Genomic DNA, 21,035 nt, shown 5'->3' with positions numbered 1-21,035 from the left:
AAACCAAGAGAGAGAATAAGAAATTTGCTAGAGATCTTGGGGAAAACTTTTCACATAAGTTTCAAAAGCCGCGACAGCCTTAAGTCTCTGTGGTTAGGCAACAACAAATGGAAACTAATTTTTAACGCTCACTTTTGTTATTACGATGTTGGCAAAGTTGTGACTCCTTTGGCATTATTTATAAAACTTTTTACATGCCAGGATGTCAATTGAATTCTTAAGGAATTACAACATATAAAAAGGATGCATATTCGAATGGTAAAAGTAGTCAAAATTGGCTTTGATAAACAGTTGTGAAGCTAATGTAGCTAACTTTGTTTGGACTATCTTTAAGTTAATAGGAGAAAGTAAAATAAGGTTTAGATTTGATTACTTCTTTAAAGGACATTTCATATTCTCTAAGTAGACCTAACTGCAATTTCAAACATAACTTTCATTGAAATATATCTAAGGCCATTACCTATTCAACATCAATATATACATATATATCTTGAGTATTGTTTCCTTAACATATAGATATATATATGATATTTTTTGTCAAAAGAATTTCTCTTTTGTTTGCCTTTCGTTAGGCACTCCGTAAAGATAACTATAAAGCTTTTTGGCAAACTTCCTATAGACATACAAAAATATATAGACGTACATATATATATACATATATATATTTATATATAGATATGGCTTGTATAGTTGTATATATGTATCTATCCCTATTCATTTAATCCAATTGCAGCCGGAATAACTTTTTATAACTATGGCCCCGACAAGCCAATTATGCTAGAGTAAATAGCAATCTGTGTTCCCTCTCTCGCTCTCTCAATTTCTCTGTCTCTGTTACTCTCTCGTCTCTCACCCAAAGTCGAAATGTTAAAAACTTAAACAACGCTGACATATTTCCCCAGATGCCTTCAAACTTTTATGCCAACTTCTTTTGAGCCAACAAAAAAAGGCTGGGAATGGGGTGCGGTGGGTGGGCGAGAGAAGGTAGGTGTGGTTTTTTGGATTGGAGAGGGAGAAACTATACAAAAATGTTATGTCAACGCAGGACTCTCCTGCAGCCGCCCATTTCAGTCAGCAGCACATCCCCCCGAAAAAAAGAAGGCATTTTCATTTCGTGTTTAATGAAAAATGTCAAATAAAAGTGCCCAGAACAGAAAAACGTCAGCAAAATTGCAAAAAGGCTTTGTGCGATAGTTTTTTTCCACCAGGTACAAACCGAGAACTCAGCCTGAGTGGCAGTGGAGTGAAGGGAGTACACAAAAAGCAATAGGAAAAGGCGGGCGAATGGTTGGATTGTGTCATGGAGGAAGGGAGACAGGGAGGGCGGTCGGGAGGAGTGGCAAGTGCATGCCAATAAAAATGGCAAACAAAGCGAAGAGCTAAAATGCTCAGGCACTTGGCACACTAATTACTATTTATTTCAAACGAAAATTGCTAACGAGCAAAAGATATTACCATAGCTATAATAATCAACAGCAAAAGGGGTAACGAACATATCCATTCCATTCCTCTCCTCTCCAGCGCACCTTCTTCATTTCATAAAACCCTATGCTCTTAGAACAAATTATTATTTTTTATGATTATTTAAATTATGCGCCGGGCAAGAAACAGCAAGCAGCAGCACATGAAACAGGAATAAAGTAGAGTAGAGAGAGAGGAGAATGGAATGCAATTTACAAAAGGCCGGCACTTTGCAGCTCTTTTAGTTTTCAGTTTGAGCTTCTACTAAAGTTTTTCAAGTTGTAGTCCTACCTTTTGGTCCGTCCGTTCCAAGTCTAATAGTTTTCATCAGCCTGATAGGTGCTATGGTGGTGGTGGTGGTGGTGGTTCAGTCACAGTGGTTAGATATCGTCACATCATTTTGAAGTGATCTGTGTTTAATCAGTGATTAGATTAGATCAAAGAGCAAAAGATGTTACAGATACTTGTGCTCAAATATTGAAAAGTCGTATGCATGATCACTTGTGCTTTTCGATTAGTGTTGTCACACAAATTTCGCCTATGCATTCCACTGTACTCCTTCCTGATGGCACTTCAGGAAAGTGGGCCTGCAGCGCTTTTAGTGCAATTGGCTGCCAGCCTGTTTAATGATCATTAAATATGAAGACGACACACGAAGGCAGGCGCATGGCAAAGTTAGTTTGGTAGGTAGCACATGGACATGAAAACCAACTGCAGTTTTGATTCAAACCGCTCTTGACCAGGCCTTAATAAATGAGCACACAGTCTCAGCGAGTTGAAGTCAGAGTCAGAAACAGAGTCGACTCCCCGACGACTGTCTCCGACTCAGACTCAGCAGACTTGTTTTTATGAGCAAAATTCCTGTTGAAGCCTCGCGGGCAAGTAGCTTGGTCAAGTGCTTCGACTCACTCTAATTAGTCAATTTTTTTACTCAATTAAATCTGTCTGGTGTGAGGGGCGGACGGTTGGTGGCAGGTTTAGGACGGGGTGAGGTAAAAAAAAAATGTTGAAAAGGAAGCAAAAGAGCAGGAGCAAAAGCAGAGAAGGAATGAGAGAGAAAGAGGCACTCGAGTAAGCAAATGATGTGCAGTAATTAGTGGGGCCATATATATAATTCCCTCTTCGACTTTTAGCTGCAGGGGCAGCCTTGGCTTGGTTGGGCGCCAATTTTCGTTTTTATGCCCCAGCCACAAGGATGACAGGTGCAGTGACAACCACACATACACAACCGCACACTCACACACACACACATACACCTGCATGCATGCATACATGGTGGTTGTGGATGATGATGATGATGATGATGATGGTGGTGGTGCACACATGTGCAGCTTATATGAAATCTTCCATGTCATACACATTGCTCTGCGGTACATTTATAATCAAGCAAGAAGCAAACCACAAAACTCTCCTCATCTCATCGCTTCTCCTCGCCTTGCTCTCTTCTCTGCGCAAATACGCATTACATTTCTGCATGATGAAGCATCTTCAAGTGAAGCGATTCGATGATGATGACGACGATGACGATGACGATGGCGATGGAGATGGAGATGACGGTAGCCCAGTAGCCTCCAGCCTTTTAGCCACCTTGCCTCTTCCATTTTACTGCCAACCAATCTATCCATTCTCCTCTCATCTTCATCTTCATCCTCATACTCTTTGGCTTTGGCTTGTATCTGGTAAATGAAAACATACATTGCGGTCGGTCCGGGTTCGGCATCGGGTCCGGGTTCAGGTTTTTGAGTTGAAGTTTGCATTTGGGTTTGCGTTTATGTTTGACTTAGACTATGCGAGAAAAGAAACAAAAAGAGACAAAAAAGAAAGAAAATTGCAAAAATGCACAGTGGGATTAGAAAGTGTGTGTGTGTGAGAGAGAGAGAGACAGAGCTAATTACAACTTGGCATAAAAATTATGTTTATTTACACACACACACACAAACACTCACACATAATATTCGTAAGAGGTGCAAAGAGTTATTAGAATGTGAAAGTTTGATTGGTTTTTGCTGCGGGTCAATGGCTATTGGTGAAAGGAATCAGCCATTAGAGGAGAATGGGCTTAGACAAATGAGCAAAAACATGTTATTATAATTGTTTATTGCATATCTCTAACTAATCTCTAATAGTTTTTGTTTTTTTTTTGCAATTCATCCTTTTGCTTGCTTGGCTTGAAATGAATTTCCCATGAAGCACTTTAAATGGATTCCCTCATCATTTAATGGATTGCTCCACTGTGTGTTCTGACACCAAAAACATCCTCATCAATGTCGTTGTCGGGCCAGACTAGATCTCTCATACCCGTTTGTCCTCCTCCTCCCCAACTCCTTCGTCATCCTTTCTCTGTCTCTCTCTCTCTCTCTTTACGTTTTTCTCATCTACAAATCGTGCAATGATGAAAACCATGGACAAAGTCTTTGACTTGTATTCAGTGGTGTTTTTTTTTTTTTGCCCCCTTTTCATTTCTCTCTTGTCGTGTGTTTTTTTTTTTTTTTTTTTGCTGTGCCGCCGCGGCGCTTGCAAGGCTTTTATATGCCTCATTCAGTTGCATCTAGCTTGTTGCTGTTTTTTTTTTCTTTTATTATTTATTTAGTTTCTTTTAGTTTAGTTTTTTTCATCTTCTTTTTTTTTAGTTGCTCACCCATCGAGTGTTTGTGTGTTGTGTCTGTGTTTTTTGTGTAAAAGCGACTAATGTGTCTACGGAAGCCATTTCGTGCCTTCTAGGCCTCGAACCAGTTGCAAGACCAATCTTTGGACAAAAACTAAACAAAAAAAAAAAAACAGAAGAAAATTGTATAGTTAATATGCCAAGTAATAACGAAGGAACGGACAAACGAACTAAGCAGGAACTTCACTTGTAGCTATCCATAAATGTTGCATGCTCCTGGACATAGAGATGAACATTGTGGAAACAGATGGAAATTAACTAGATTTATTTTTAGGTGTGCGATCGATTGGTTGTCATCGTGATCGTGTCACGATCACATCTTTGGTTTGCCATTTTTTTGTAGACACTTGTACTTATGAATTGTCGTTGTCTTGAGTAAGAGCAACATGCTGTGCAACAAAAGGAATTTCAAGAAAGGAGAACCTGCTGGATCTGTCCCTCAAGCTAAATTGGCTTGAATTTTACGGCTGCTGCTGTTGCTGACAACAACAAGAACAACAACACGATGCGGTAGCAACAATCATGATGATGATAATGACGTTGAGGACGATTGGCCATAGTCATCGGGAATACGGCATCGGCATCGGCATCGGCATTGGCATTGGCATCGGCCTCGGTCTGTATTTAAGCGACATCATTCATCTGGCCGCCCATCAACGACAGGCAGAGACAGAGGCAAGCCAAGTTCGACTTGTTCATCGACCAACGACAATGACGACGCCGATGATAATGATGATAATGATGATGATGATGATGACGATAGCAATAATTATAACAAACAACAGCAACATCAACGGCAGACTTGGGCTGACTGGGGCAGGAGGAGGAGGAGGAGGAGTAGCACTAAGAGCCAGGCAGACGGAGTACAAAGTACAAGTCCGCATAATTATAATCAACGTCATTTAACGTTGCCGGCCGTCACTCAGCGCCAGCTATAGCAGCAACAGCAACAGCAACAGCAACTTGTAAAGCTTATTGTTGTGTATCTTTGGGATACAATTTTTTCTTTTTGGCTTGATAACAGTGCAAGGCATAATAACTTTGTCGTTAGGTCTGCCTACCAAAGAAAAAAAAAAAAAACGTCCAAAAAAAAAACCACTGAAGAGGGCAAAAAAAAAGAGCCAAAAGGAAGGAAATGAAACATAAAAGTTGCCTATAAATATAAACATATATAGGAAAAAAAAGTCAAGAAAAAGAGGGTAAAATTTATATGTACGTTTCATAAGATACATTTTGGGTTACACACACACATACACACACACACACATAGAAAGCAAAACGACATCAGACTTGGGAATATATGTGAAGAGGAAGAAAAGAAAAAAGAACCAAGGAAGGTCAAGAAAGGGAAAGGCTTTCTTTTTCTAAATGTTTTTAAAGAGTTATAGAAATTGTCATTAAATTTAGACTTCACTACGCTAAATGCCTAATTTCAATTATCTGACCAGCCCCTAAAAGCAGCTACTTTGAGTAGAAAACTCACACGCAATTAGTGTGTGCGTTCTTCTATCACTTTTGGTCGGAGCAAATCGAAGATAATTACAGCTTGTCATAATTTTAATGAAGAAGGTCGTGCACAAAAGTGAACCCAAGGGACACACACACAGCCGAAGACAGACAGAAAGAGAGAGAGTGGGAGAGAGAGAGACAGTGAGTCAATGGCGGGGGCAGTGAAAGACAGTTGACTAGTTCGGCTTTTGACCCGAATGGAGACGGCCAAGAAGAGCCAAGGATTTATCGTATTAAATGGCCATTGGCCTTTTAGACTCATATTATACAAGGAGGAGACGGCCACAACACAAGAGCGCGAAATGACGTCTCTCCTTCAGCTGTCTGCGCATATTTGGTGTGCGGTTACATTTGATTACATGCCAAAAGTGCCCGATGCTCGACGCCTCCAATTGCTAGCTGCTCCCCCCCCCCACCATTCGCCTTTCCGTCCTTTTCCATTCTATTCCCAACTTTAGCAACCTCCCTTTTTGTGGTGTTCCATATTTAAATCTTTAATGTGACGTCGTCGGGTAAATGTCAAATGCGCGGCAATTTGTTATAAATAGCGCACTTCCGGCGTTCATACTTATAGATATACACAATATATAAGTATTATGTACATACTTCTTGTACGTATATATGAAAATTGTATTTACGCCAATTTTAAGCGCCAAGTTGCGTGTTGAAATTTGACAAAGGTCAACAGAACGAACGTAGAACAGGAAAAATGAAAAAATGAAAAAAAGGAAAACCAACAACAGTTGTTATACAAAATGTATTAACAATTAAAGAGACTGCCGCAAGAGGGTAAAGGGAAAATGTAAAAGTTTAAAGGTAAAAAGACAAATTAAATGCTTTTTGCTAACCAGACACGGGGGTATAAAGAAAAATGCATTGAACTTGATGACTTGAAAATTGGATTGCAATTTTTTGATTTTTGGTATTTTCCTTAACCTCTGTAACTTCCTCTCCCTCGTTTTTTCTGTAATCTAAGCCAATTTGTCCTTTTTTTTCATGAATTACACAATTTACACCAAAAATGGTTTTACCTTATTTTTTTCGCACAATTTTTCCGTTCCCTGCACTCTGTTGTCTCTTCTTGTTCTCTGAAACATATTCTGTGAAAACTGCGTGACCAGGCTAATTAACGCTTCACAGTGGCTCAGAATGAAAGAGAGAGAAAGAGAGTGAGAGGGAGCAGGGGATGAGGTTGAGATAGAGGAAAAACATGTCGACAAAATTGAACTTTAAGTAAAACTCAAGACGTCAACTAAAGAGATAGACATGAGTGTATGTCCATGTTCATGTCTATGAGTGTGTGTGTGTGTGTATCTTATAGATACCGGTTCATAATTTATGTAATTATATGCGTTTAAACATTGCAAGCACGAATGAATGAATGACTGAATGAGCGAAAGAATGACTGAATGATGATAATGATGATGGAAAGCAAGAAATAGCAGCAACAGCAGCAAGTTCTTTGAACCATTATAGGACCGACAACAAATTATAGCAATTATATATAATTTTTTTTTTCTTTCGCTCTCTCACTCTACTATATTTTTATTTTCTTTTTTTTTTTCTAGATTTTCCAGGTTGTTGCATCCGCTTGAGCACACTGAAGCTTAACTAATGAGGAAACAGGAAGCGAACTGGCCCAGCAACAACAACAACAGCAACAAATAACGAAAGTAAAAGCATCTCTAAATAAATAATCGTCAACTGTGATAGTGCTAGCCCCAAAGAGAAACAAAAAGAAAGAGATAGAGAGGAAAATAAGAAGTAGCTAAACGAAGTTGCGTAATTACGTAATAAATGTCAACGTAATCACAACTATTTGCCAATAACAAGAAGAGACAGAGACAGAGGCGAAGAAGGAAGAAGCATACACACACAAACAAACAAACAAACAAAATGGCGCACAAAATGAGACAAAGGACAAGAGCAGCAACAGCAATGGCAACAACAACACCAGCAGCAGCAGCAACATGCACGCCAGCAACATCTCGCCATACTACAGTAACAACAAAGCCAACAACATCAAATGGCACGCATTCAAGTTCAAGGCGGTCATCGTTAATCACATGTTTTATATCCTGCCACACGTTTAGCTTGTTGTTGCTGTTGATGATGTTCTCTTTTGTGCTTTTTGCGAGTGTTGCACAAGCAGCTCGCAGCAATAGCAACAGCAGCAGCAGCGGCAGCAGCGCATCAGCAACATCCACACAGGCAACACCCATTTGGGATCACTCTATCGATTTGAATGAGGATTTTCGCATACTATGGCAAATCATTAATCAGGATATAACATTTGAAATACAAGCACGTACATTAGGTTATGTCGGCTTTGGATTCTCGCCCGATGGCAATCTGGCTGGTTCCGATATGGCCATCGGTTGGGTGGACAAGGGTCAAACCTATTTTCAGGTGAGTGAAAAATTACAATAACAACAAACTCGTAGCAATCCAAAATAAGAAACGATTTTTCATCGGACACCGTGCGGCGGCTTTTCTGTTAGGGTAAATGTGATGGTGATGTGGTATCCGAGTGTTTGCTGTGGGGTTAACATTTTCATTTTCCAATGCGTGCGGCCGGAAATTAAGGCCAGGCCATCAACAACAACAGTAGCAGTAAAAAAAAAATGAAAATTTTCTGTCGCCCTAATATTAAGCAATTTATTTTCCAAAGTCTTGCCAAAGTAAACATTTCTCTTATATATATAACACGAGCAAAAAAAAAAACGCAAAACAAGAGAAACATTTTGCCACTCAACTTGTAATTAATTTGTCCAGGGTAAAGAGCAAGAAACAAACAAAAAAAAGGTGCGCGAAATATTGTATGTGTAGTAGAGAGTCAAGGTGAATAATGACAGCCACAGAAAATATACAAACAAACAACAAAAAAAAAACAAGAAAAAAGTTGACAACTACCAACAAAATTACTGAAACTACCAGCAACTGTTTCGGTTTTTGTTTTTTCGTTATATATTAAAATTAATCAAACAGAGCTTTAAAGGGACCCTAATTGAATATATATAGTCATTGGCAGTCTGGTCAAAAAGTTAAATAAAGTTAAAGTTTTTTTAGGTAAAAGACTGCAAGCTGCAAGCTCAAATACTTTTCCAAAAAATAATAATTCTAATATCTGAAATGAAGCCTTAAAAAATTAGAGTCAAACCCTAGGATCTGTTGGTTCTCAACAAGATTTTGAACAATTTTCTGATGAAGAAGATTCTCTTCTTAAACATTTTCGTAGCTGATCTTACCACACAATGTTATATAAATCATTCAAATAGTCAACTGAACATTTGAAAACAGAATACAATATGATTTTTAAGTCAATTGATCAAATGGAAGATATCATAGGAATGAATAGCTAAGAATTAGCAATTTTAATTTAAAAGATGAAATGACATTTCATTATAACCAAAAATAAATAAAATAGGACAGCAGATGTTGATGGGCTTAGAGTATAATTGAGCTAAATATTTAATTGAGTTAGGATTAAATGACATTCTCATATACTATTTTTCTTTACCGTTATTTAATATGAGTAATATGAATATTAGTGTATAGCAAACAAATCATGTTTTTGGTTTGGTGTGTTTTATTATGTTAAAACTCATACAGTTTTGAAATTTCATAAAACTGAAATCATCTAGGTAACAAAATACTTGTAGATTTACACTGCTGACACTTAACTGTCTTTTTGCCATTTTTTGGTTTTTTTGTATATTTCTTTAATGTGTACCATCTCGTGTCTATAATAGCGTAACAGGAGGACAAAGAATAGTAATTTAATAATATTGATTGAGTGTGTGATTTCAGGTGCTCTCATAAATTTATTTAGAGTTGATACTCCTTAGTTGTGCGTGTTGTTTATTATTTATTAGTCTCGGTGATTTTTATTTAATGGTTATTTAATTAACAATATTTCGCGTTGAGAATGATTATCGTGTATAAACTATATAGAGACACAATGCTTAACCACAAATATATAGAGAAAAAAAATTAGTCGCTTTGCTCTTGTATATATCTTGTAGTTAGTGGATAGGTGGAAAATCTATTTTATGGAGTTCTATGTTGTATTTTCTAATTACTTGGTCTTAAAAACGATGTCGAGTTTTCGTTAGCCATGTTGGGAGCGTTCCCATGCCTTTGACATTTCTTTCTCGCGTGATGTACTGACTATCTACATCACTAGTTGGGATGATAGATGTGAGTGATGAGATTTGTTTTGTGCCTCTCGCTAGTGGTCAACATCTTCACGGGATAAGCAGATAAATTACCATGGAGACATTTCTTTACACTAACTAGAAGCCAGACGCGTGTGCCACTCACAGGGTAGTCCGGATGCGATTGATATAATCGTGCTGTGTTTTGTAGATTTTTTTGTTATGGCGTATCTGCTTACTGAGTTTGGTTGCTATATTACTGTTTTATATCGTTTTTGTTTCTCTTCGAGATTCTCTCATTTCTTCGTGCTATATATATTATGGTTTTTATCTCGTGTCACCTCAGACTGCCATTCTCTATTGTGCCAGATTGTTGTGTCGCTATCGGGTGTGCTGAGAATATATTGTGTCAGATGATGCTGTGCTGATCATAGATAATTAATTGGCTTCGTTGTTGTATAAGTGCACACTAATTTGTGTGTGGCTGACATCACATGAAATAGACTAATGCTGAATTTTTTTTGTCCATTTCTCGTGTGCCGGCACAATACTCCTCGCTATTGCAAATGTGATATAGTGAGTGATCCCAGCTATGGGGTTTGCCTGGTTTGGGGTGGTGGCTTATGGATTGATTTAAAATAGCTCATCTTTTCGTGCATGGCCAGGCGTCAAGCTTGCTGTACGAGATTGGTCATAATCGCTCGAGCGACAAGCTGCTTTTGTGCAACACTGCAAAAAGCACAAAAGAGAAAGTTACAACATCAAACAGCAACAACAAGCTAACACGCTGTTGGGCAGATATACAAACTGACTCGCAATTAACACAAAGTGGTTATGTGCTTGTAATGCTTGTGAGATGTCGTTGAATAGCCATATCCTGTGTTGTAGATGGCCAGTTTAAGTGTGATTGTCTAGATCTGAGATGGTCTTAGCTCTCAGACTTCAGGGCGACGATCACGTTGCTTGCGATGCATAGTCTGGCTGCTACAGCCTGGTGTTGGTTGTTTGGCATGCTGTTGTCACTCGTCTTATCGAGTTATACTATTTACTTTAACTTACTTGTTCGTGCCTCATTTCCTGGTTGTCGCCGTTTTTCGTTTTTGTGTCTTGTGTTTGTTGTTGTCTATGTGTTCGTGTTGTTTAGTGTTGACGTTCTTCGTTCTTCGGCTGTCTGTCTCTTGTACATCTTTTCTTCGTTGCTTGCATAATTAGAGTTGTGTGTCGATTGGTTATATTCGGCTGTAGTACAATATGTAAATATAAATCTATGATTTATACGCGCACTTTTCGTTTATTCGAGATACTACATTTCACTCACTTACCTCTCTAATCTCTTTCTTTTGGTTTTCTCTTTGGGGCTGAGCCCATCATCACAGCTCTTGAGATTATTTATTTAAGATGCTTGTACTTCGATTATTTGTTGTGTTGTTGTTGTTGCTGGGGCGTTTGCTTCCTGTTTTCTCATTAGTTAAGGCTTCAGTGTGCTCAACGCGATGCAATCAACGCTGAAAATCTAGAAAAAAAAAAAGAAATAAAATATAGTGAGAGTGAGAGAAGGCGAAAGAAAATAAAAAACTGTACACAATTCTATATATAAATACATATATAATTGACTATATATAGGCCAATTGTTGTTCGGCTCCGTACCTAATGGTTTTTCTGATTAGAAGAACTTGCTGCCTCGTCTGCCTGCTCTTATTATAATTCGTCAACTATATTCCATATAGAACAATTATCTCATCATTCAGTCGCAAAATTTCTTCTTAACTAGCGCTCCAACACCTTAAACTTCATTCACATAATCTCCTTATTCCATATTTATTTTGTGTTTGGGCTATTGCTCAATGGTTTCAACCGCAATAAGATATTTTTGTAACAGGGTTAATTGATTGAAAATAGATATACATATTTAAATGATATTATATCTATGATGTTTGAACGAGCAACCCAGAGAGTCTTACTAATACATATATTACATATCTCTAAGTAAAATATTATAACAACTAGTATCAGCACTATAGACTCTCATAAGAATACATGAACTGGGCATGACACTCATAGTCTATCTCTTTTTAGTTTAGACCCTCTTGAGTTTTACTTAAAGTTCAATTTTCGTCTATGGCTATTGTTTATCATCCTACATAGTTCTATATCACTACTCATGTCGTGTTCTGCGGCTTATCTGAAAACTCATAAAGTGTGAATTTTATTCTTGTCCATTCTGAGAACCCTGGTAATTTGAGATTCTATAAATTCTAATTTTTGTCACCTTTGGCTTTTGTGGCAAACCTGAGCATTCATATCTCGCAAGTTTTTCTGGGATCTTTTAAAACTTCATTACTCAATTTCCATTATCGGATAGTCTGGTGAGAAAAGATGAGCAATGTGTATGATTAGAGAGTTCAAGAAGTATTATACTATCCTCAATGAATAGAGACAAATCAAGGAGTTATTGTAGGACTGGCGCACAAACTGTTAAAACAATATTAGGTTGAGAGGCTCAGATATGAGAAACTTTTATTTGTTAGAAAATGCCTAATTTTTTTATATGGATTGGTTTAAAGCATCATCGTGTTAGAATTCTAGACCATGTGAATAGAACGAAAAACGTGAAAATTGGTTTTTAGGGTGTGGGGATGGTGTGCAAAAACAGAATATATGGTCTAGAATGAGGGGAGTTGTTGGGATAGTGTTCTTACAGGGTAGTAAGGGTTTAGTTGGAAATACCAAAATAAGAATATTGATGGAATTAATTGTTACATTTAAAATTTTACTAATACTCACACATACGATCATCAAGTTCATTCGATTTTTCTTTTATACACCCGTGTACTTGTTAGCAAAAAGCTTTTAATTTTGTCTTTTTTACCTTTAAAAACACACTCATTTACATTTCCTCCCATGTTACCTCCTAAATATGTTCAGGCTTAAAGCATTCTATCATTGTCGTCAAATTAGATATAATATTTTGACGTAATTGTTTCAATTTGTACTTTATAGAAACTCAGAAAGTTAGACAAAGTCTTTGGTATAGTTTATGGGCAATTTAGATTAAGGTTCAATTTATAAAAATAACGAAGCCCCATGTCTCAAATAGTGTTTTTTTTTAATTTTTTTATTTTTTCCAGTTTTTTGTTGGCTCCTGTTCTTATACGATTTTTTCTCGGGGTGCTTTGTCTCGACCTTTCTGTCCTCTATTTCTACTTTCTCTTAATAACACGCAACGTTGGCGACTTTTTATATAAATTTTGTATTGCGTTATATATGTACATATGTTTTTTTTCGATATATATATAGCCGCTTCACATAATTGTTATCTAATGGTTGTACCAGTTTCACACAATGGGAAATTTGTACTAAGCATTCAAATAGACTTAACGTAGTCTTCGCAAAAAATAATAAGATTCACTAAAAGAATATCTAAGCAATAAGTAAGTGCGAAAAAGTAGAACGCGAGGGGGAATATGTGACCGCTTATTTGTTCTATCACTATCATAATGTGCCGCGCTATTAGGTTTGGACTATTATTCTGATGTGTGTGGTCGTCGGTAGTGTCGGGGTTAACATTTAAGAAAATTAATGCGTTTTTCATTAATTATTATTATGGAGACATATTGTCCGATCACAACATATAACAACGGGGAGGTTATGCTTAGAAAAGATTATTCATGTGGAGATTATAGAGAATGAGGTGACAATAAATTAATTTTTGTGAGAAAAGGGATCAAAAAGGTGAGAGAATTATGGATAGGGGGTTGAATGCTGAGAGTGAGTGGGTGAGTTGAGATGAAAGCCATGACTTGCTGAATATCGTTCGAAATGGGAACGCAGTGATTTATCCATAAGGTAGAGGAGATGAATACTATTACAAGTGAGTGGGAGCACTTTAGTGATTGCGCATTTAATTATTGACAGTTTGCTCTTAATTTACGAATAAGTTAGTAAACTTGATACCTATGTTGATTTTTATGTATATCTTAACAGGGCTAAGTACAGCTTTGATTACTTGGAGTGCAATCTTCTATCGCGTGTTATTTACTTTAGTGGATTTGGTGGCATCGAGCTCTCCTCCTTGTATTATTAATCGAGAATTTTCTTCAATAAAGGCAATATGAGTCACATATAAGATTATTGATTTTATTTGCAAATTTACGGCATTTTGAAACATATTTACTATCGAGCTTACTGATTTTTCTTTTTCATTTCGGGTGCGTGCTTCTTTCTTTTATAGTCTTTCGGTGCATGTGAGCCAAACAAGAGAGCCAAATAGGGCACACAGAAATATACTTATAACTATTGACATCAACTGTCTTTTTCACTTCAACACCCCTCCGCGTCACATTGAGGCAAATCCCCCCGCCATTTGACCTCCACTCTTCTCGTCATTCCACCTTCTCGTTCTCGCTTGTACTTGTTCGTGTTTGTCGTATTATGTGCTAGTTGTTGTGTGTCCCTGGGTGCACACATTTTTGTTGTTGCAATTAGTGCACCTTATGTTACTATTAAATTAATTAGCTAATGTACACGTATTCTTACGGATGTTGATCCGAATTATAATGTGCATCACTAGACAAACTTGCTCACAAACTTCATACAATTAACAAATGCGTGTGATGTTTTGTTCTCTACTCAATTAATTTTGCGTTTATGGCTGTTTTTCTAGAAAGGGTGCTTGTTTTCCAGATTAGACTGTGCATATTTCAAGGTATATAGGGTTCTTTTAGCGTAGTGAGTCTAGATGTGTGTGTTGTTGTTAATTGGACAGACTCTAATTGCTCTTAATGGCATAAACTCTATTTATAAAGAGACTTAATAGACTTAACTTCTTATCTGCTGAGCTACAATGTATCACAGAATTATCATCAATATAGTTAGAATACATCTTCCATTTGGTTTTCAAGTAATATTATTTTTATTATCTATTTTTTACTCTCTCTATTCTGTTTTCTTCTCTACAGTCTTATTATTTCCCAGTTCTATGGGCAACTTTGTTATTCGAGATTTTTTGTGGCTCAATGATCAGTTAGAAGAGTTTGGAAGAGTGTGTAGGGGTTCTGTGGGTATGTGTTGGAGTGGTTATAAGTCTGACGTGGAAAGAGTGTATTTATTGAAAGCGAGTATGGTCGATAGAGTAGATTAAATTTGGACTCCTCTTGGCTGTGGAAGTACTTGGAGAAATAACTCATTATCTATATAATTTTGCCCGGATGTATTATATGTATTCTCTTTTTATGGAAGTGTGTGTGAATGTTTTGTGTGTGTAGTTTGTTTCGTTAGGAGTTACCTATTTATCTACAAGGCTATTCAGACTTGTTCCTATTCGTTTCTCTCTTCCACCTCTATTTGCGTGTCGCTACAAAAAAACGGACAAGAACAACTTCAAATTAGTGGCTACATCAGATAATGAATCAATAGAATATGGCTTGTAATATCTGTGTATTAAAATAAAAATAAATAAATTAAAAATACAAAAGTCATTTTCAAATGGGATAAGAATCTCCACTTAAAGATTTTTTAATTCGTTTTGCATGTGTGGGAACCAGGTTATATGATATTCTTGTTTTATTATATTTTCTTGCTCGCTGATATTCTGCAGGCTGATATGACCAACGGGCATAAGGCTATATAGATTAAGTTGAACTGAGAGGTGGCATACTAGCTCTCAAATCAGCATAAAAAGAGAAAAAAATCATGTAAATCACAGACAATATAGAATAAATTGATACAACTAATTAGAAACTTTTAACTAACTTGAAATTACGCTCTTATGCTTGAGTTGCTGTCGTGCCTTTGAGCACGTTGCGCTGCAACACGCTATTGTGAGAGAGGTTGAGCTGCGAGAAGTCTAAGGCAATGAAGCAGACACAGAGATATAAAAATAAAAAGAAACGCACGGTCAAAAACTATAAACTTAGTGATGTGTAAAATGCGGACAAATATTAGTAATATACGTAAAGATGAATAAACTATAGATATCTCTAAGCGATCGACATCGCGATCTGCCATGCGTCTGCTTAAGTGGAGTGGAGTTAGAGCATGATATGAACCTCTCTTCGTGAAACCTTCACTTGGACCTCAACTGAACATGGAATCAAGCCACTCTGCCTGATTTGTTGGGCTGTTCTACGCACTGTTGTATGTTGTTGTGGGACAAGATTCAATGTATAATAAAATATTTTTGCGGCTAAATCGGTCCCTATCACCTGAAATAAAACACCTTGCAGAATAATATGATGAGAAAGAAAAACAATATTTCATCGAATACTGTTCAGTGCGTACGATACATATTATATTGATAGTTTTGGTTCGCTATTGACCAAGTTTCGACTTGGGTATTTTAGTTCTTCTTTATGCTAGTGTATGTTACTTGTGCTGTGGTCGTTGATGGGGGTCCCAAGAGAGATTATGAGATTACTCGTCAGCATTATTATATTGAAGACAAGCAAAAAGCTGGAGTGTGTAGGGCATCATGCAGATTGCGATCGCCAATGCCGATGCGGATGCGTATGAGATAACAATTCCCCGATGACTTATGAGAAACTAAGTGGAAGAAATACTAAACACTGTTCTATGAAAAAAATACATAAAAAAACCCCATAAAAAAAACAACTGATAAACGTGAATTTGCGTCAACCTGTGAAATTGCGGGTCTTTACTGGGAGGGTGTTGTGTGTAGGAGTGATTAAGGATGAGTTGTTAGGTCAGCAAAGGCCGCCACAGAGGACTCACACAGTAATAACATGCCATTGCTTGATAGAGTGGTGATCGTAATCAGCAGGTTCTCTTTCTTTGAGCATCTCTTTATCTTGAAATGTTTGCTGAACATAGCAGCACAATTATCCAAATGAACATAGCCGCATGTTTCTGTTCACTAGTTTCTTCTACGCGACAATGCCATACTCAATAAATGTGATAATCATCTCGGCTGATGTTCTATCAAAATATAAAACATTTTAGGCGACACAAGATAAACGCCAAAAGATTGATTCGGTGACTACCGCAGATAGCAAGGGGCACGTGGAAATAACCAATCGGATTTCAAGCTAGTCAGTATTTATAAACATGGCTAGATATTTAATATATAATTTCGCATCCGCCATTCTCTATACAACTATTCTTCTAGTATAGGCTCGAGAGTGAGAAGCAGAATTGATGCATGAGAAAATAAACGCTACACAAGTAGAGAACACAGTCTACAACACCATCGGAATACTAATGATCTACATTTCTGGCTGCCGATTGATACTGATTCGTATATTTGCTATGGAGATTGTATATACAGGGTTTCTTGCAATTGTACAGTTTTCTCAGTATTATGTTTTCTAGATATAATAGGTATATGCCTTATTTTGTTAATCTCTCATTGTCTTGTTTCTTGAGAGCCTAAGAAAGTGGCAGTGAATATGGCTTTTTGTTATGGATCATATTCTATATTCCCGGGTTTTACACTCGCAATGGATACTATACTTATGTATCAGACTATAGATTCTCTGTGAGACAAAACACGGTCGTATTTTTTGCTTTTTTTTATTTTGTTCGCGCCAGCCGATATAAAACAAAGAAGAGTTTTGATATTCGTTTTACTACTATAATTGAACACTTAAGAGGACAAGAACTAAAAACTTAATTATAGTGTGGAGAGCGAGAAGGGAAGGTCAAAAATAGGTATTACAGTTGTCATAAAAAAAAACAGCAACAGGGAGCTATGTTATGTGAATATTGTTTATGACACTGGCTATTTGCACCTTATTAAAAGGTTTTAGCAAGCCGCCGCGGGTTGCGGCACAACATAAGGGTAAAATAATTTTCAATTGATAGAAAATTAAAACAATATAAAAAACACACGGAATGCAAATTCATTAAAGAAGTAATATTTACAAAATAGGAGAAGGTTCATCTTATAAAAATACTTTTCATTACTTACATGTTGAAATAAACCATACTTGTAACATATAAATGATTTTAAATGATCAAATTGCTAACTTTCTAATATTTGTCATTAACATTGGTACGTTTTTTTCAAGTCTTAAATATTCTCAGATTATACCTTTGTGAGGTGATTTTCAACATAGAATATTTTGGCTTTTTTTTGTGGGGAATCTTTTGACAATTGACGCTTGAAAATAGAGAGAGGGGTGATCGACAGTGAGAGGCTTAGGGAGAAATGGGATTTGAGAAGGAGAGTATAGTTTTTCACGGTCACGACGCTGTAATGTGACAATACTACTGTGGTTTAAACTGAAGAAATTTGTAGTGCTGGCCCGGTACAAATGACGAATTTTTGTCATTGCATACGACTTTTTGTTTAAATTTATGTTATTATTTTGTGAAGTTGTTTTGCACGTGACAAACACGTTGGAAGCATATTAGAATTCACTTTTTCAATAATTGTGGACAGCAAAGTATAATTATAGTTGTTAGGCATTATGAGTTGTGTGAATTACTTAAGTCATTGCAATATAATTTATCATTTTCGAAGGCCAAAGCACAGAAAGTTAAAAAAATGTAATTTTATTACAATAAAAAATAAACTAAAAAACTATATTTTATATACAGGATTTTAGTGTTTTAAGTAAGAATTATTCGAATAGTCGAAAATAATACAATATGTGTAATAGTTTTAAACTTTGAGAAAACCAATTAGAATAATACTATTCAGAGTTTTTTTTGATGTAATTATCTCATTTGGTTAATTCTATTGAAAAGTTTCTGTCTTTAGTATGCTCATTCCTCTCAGTAATAGGTATCTTTGTTATTTTTTTTTGGTTCATTTACAATACTCTCTGTGAGAAGCCATTGGCAGACTAAACAAACATCTATCAGAAGCAATATTATAGCATTTATCACATGCCTGAAATGATATAGGAAACGAATCGATTATCCTTTGGTCTCATTCTCTCTTTCTCTTAGTATTGCCTAATTACATATCTTTATATTTGTGAAGTGAGTATGTTTGTTAAACAAGAAGTGTGTAGGAGAGAAGTCGTTTAGGAATTGGGTTGGCTGGTGAATTCATCCATAAAAACATTATCTGTTGGATTAGTTATAATTGTAATATTTTCAGTTGGGGTTTATCTTTTTAAAATAAGCCAAATCGAAGTTTTGTGCTCTATTTAGGTAAGCTTGCCAGGCTTGGTCTTTTTTGCAGAACTTACTTCGTCTCAATTTTGTTTAGCTTGTGCATCGAGTTTCTCTTACTCACAATTACTCGATTCTTTTTTTTTGCTATAACTCGAACGACTTGGTTTCACTACGTTATTAGGCTATATCTTTCTTTGTGTGTTGAACTTTTTTTGGGTCTCTTTGTTTAGGTATCATATCTTACTCTCGTCGGGCATCGTTTAGTAAGTCTGGCTAGATTGGACTCATAAGCACCCAGCAAACCCGCAACATGCCAATAAACTTTCGTTAGATTTAAAAAAACCGAATCAGTTGATTTACGCCGAGTGGTCTTGGAGATGATGTAATCGCTCGCTCGGATGTTAACGCGGGGAACGACGGCACCACGGAGTTGTGGGTTGTAACAGGATGGTAGTGGATACAAGTTATGAACGACAGACGTAACAAAACACAACAGCCAAGAGAGTTTTATGGAGATGAAAGATGAAGGATGAGGAGGAGAATGGATGATTGGGTTTGGTCAGTAAAATGGAGAGAAGGTGGCTTAAATAGGTGAGGCTACGGGCTAGATCCGCCACTAGTTCATCGACGGCTCATCTATCTACACGCCATAAAGAGAACTAAGTCGAGTCATTCGTCATCTGATCGGTCATCTATCATAGAATGTGTTTCACTGTGATACTCGTTCATCAATTGTACTTCTACATATATGTAGGAAGTCGTTTCTGTTTATTCTTGGTCTCTCAAGAGGAACGAGAGCAAGGCGGAGGAGAAGCGCGTATTGAATTTTGAGAGTGGATGTGAGATGTTTTGTGGTTTTTTGGGTTTGTCTTTTCTTGTTTTTGAGTATTTTTTGGATTAAAGAGTGCCAAGTAAGCTACAGGTTGTAGAGAAGCTGTGTTTATTGATTGTTTTTGTTTGTTTAGTTTACATGGGAAGATTCAGATATAGCTGCGACAAGTTGTGCGGGGTGCGAGCAATATATTGCTTAAGGTCGCGTGGGGCGGTCGGCAAGTAGAACGTAAAGAGGAACAAGAGAGGGAGAGGAGGTGGAAGGATAGAAGAAAGATATGAAGTTGGAAGGGATTGAGATCACAGAAATAATGTGACAGACAGCCATGATGACATAATGAAAAGTAGTTTGGTTCGCTCTTGCTATCCTATAATACATCATTAGAGTACTCTGGGCAGGGGAATTTAAAACTTTATTATTAGTACTCAGCAAGGCGTATTGGCTAAGTTTATTTTGTTTTTAGTTTAACCCTTATACCAAGTAACACGATTCCCTTCTCTTCTTCCCAACTCGACCGTGGGCTTCTTCTCTCCGCTTTTTGCTCTCTCGTTTACTCTCTGGTCTCTACATTACCGTTCTCTCTAATTCATCCATTTTCTTTTGGTGGTGTGGTTGTCGAAGTGTAGAGAACTGCATAAGGTGTGTAAAGCGATATTTCGGAATGCTTATGTCAAATAACGACGTATTGACTGATACGGATGGCTTGATATAAGAAGATAGCTATGTGAGAGTGGGAGGTAGCCAGTCTTATTCGGTTCAGCTCTGTCTGTCTCACACACGACTTGTCTTTTGGGCGCCTGTGATTGTCTTTTTCGTGGCGTCCTATTCTTTTTTCCAAACAGTTCTCTAGTTGGGATTCGTTTGTGGAAACGACCAGATAAGGGCTCTAAACATCAATTCTACAAGATCCCGTGTCATCTACTTCATTTTGCGTATGTCTACATAGCTCTTTTTGGCTCTCTCGGCTTTGAGAGGGTATCTGGTAAATGAAACATACATTGCGGGCGGGATGCGGGGGTTTGTGGCGTAGCTGGGCGCTTACATCTAGACGGTTTGCAGTCAGTAGTTGGGGAAATTGAAGTTTTGAGGTTATATTTGGTGTTAGTGGCTCGTGCTCTTCTTCTTTTTTCTTGTGCTGTGTGTTGCTTTGGCCTTCTCATAGGCTATTGTGCCTTAGCATATAGAGCCTTAGCAAAGACGACAAGATATATAATAGGAAAACGAATATAATTATTTGTCAATATTAATTTCTGTTTGTGGTGATTTTAGCACTCACTTGGCACGCAAATTTACGCTCTTTTGTCGAGTGATGTGAGCGGTGATTAATTAA

General features: G+C 37.1%; 1 protein-coding gene across 1 annotated transcript in view; it reads left to right on the top strand.

Moving 5' to 3' along the window:
• Window positions 1-7,511: 7,511 nt before the first annotated feature.
• LOC6638807 (MOXD1 homolog 2) overlaps window positions 7,512-21,035 on the top strand; it is an 85,659-nt gene continuing 72,135 nt past the window's right edge. Inside the window, exon 1 of the mRNA XM_023179574.2 lies at window positions 7,512-8,044. Coding sequence (XP_023035342.1) covers window positions 7,532-8,044 — 513 coding nt within the window. The 5' untranslated portion in view covers window positions 7,512-7,531. The remainder of the gene's footprint in view (window positions 8,045-21,035) is intronic.

This window comes from Drosophila willistoni (assembly GCF_018902025.1).
Source record: "Drosophila willistoni isolate 14030-0811.24 chromosome XR unlocalized genomic scaffold, UCI_dwil_1.1 Seg144, whole genome shotgun sequence".
NCBI lineage: Eukaryota > Metazoa > Arthropoda > Insecta > Diptera > Drosophilidae > Drosophila > Drosophila willistoni.
Note: the sequence above shows the minus strand (reverse complement) of the source record. Positions and strands in the feature narration are given on the sequence as shown.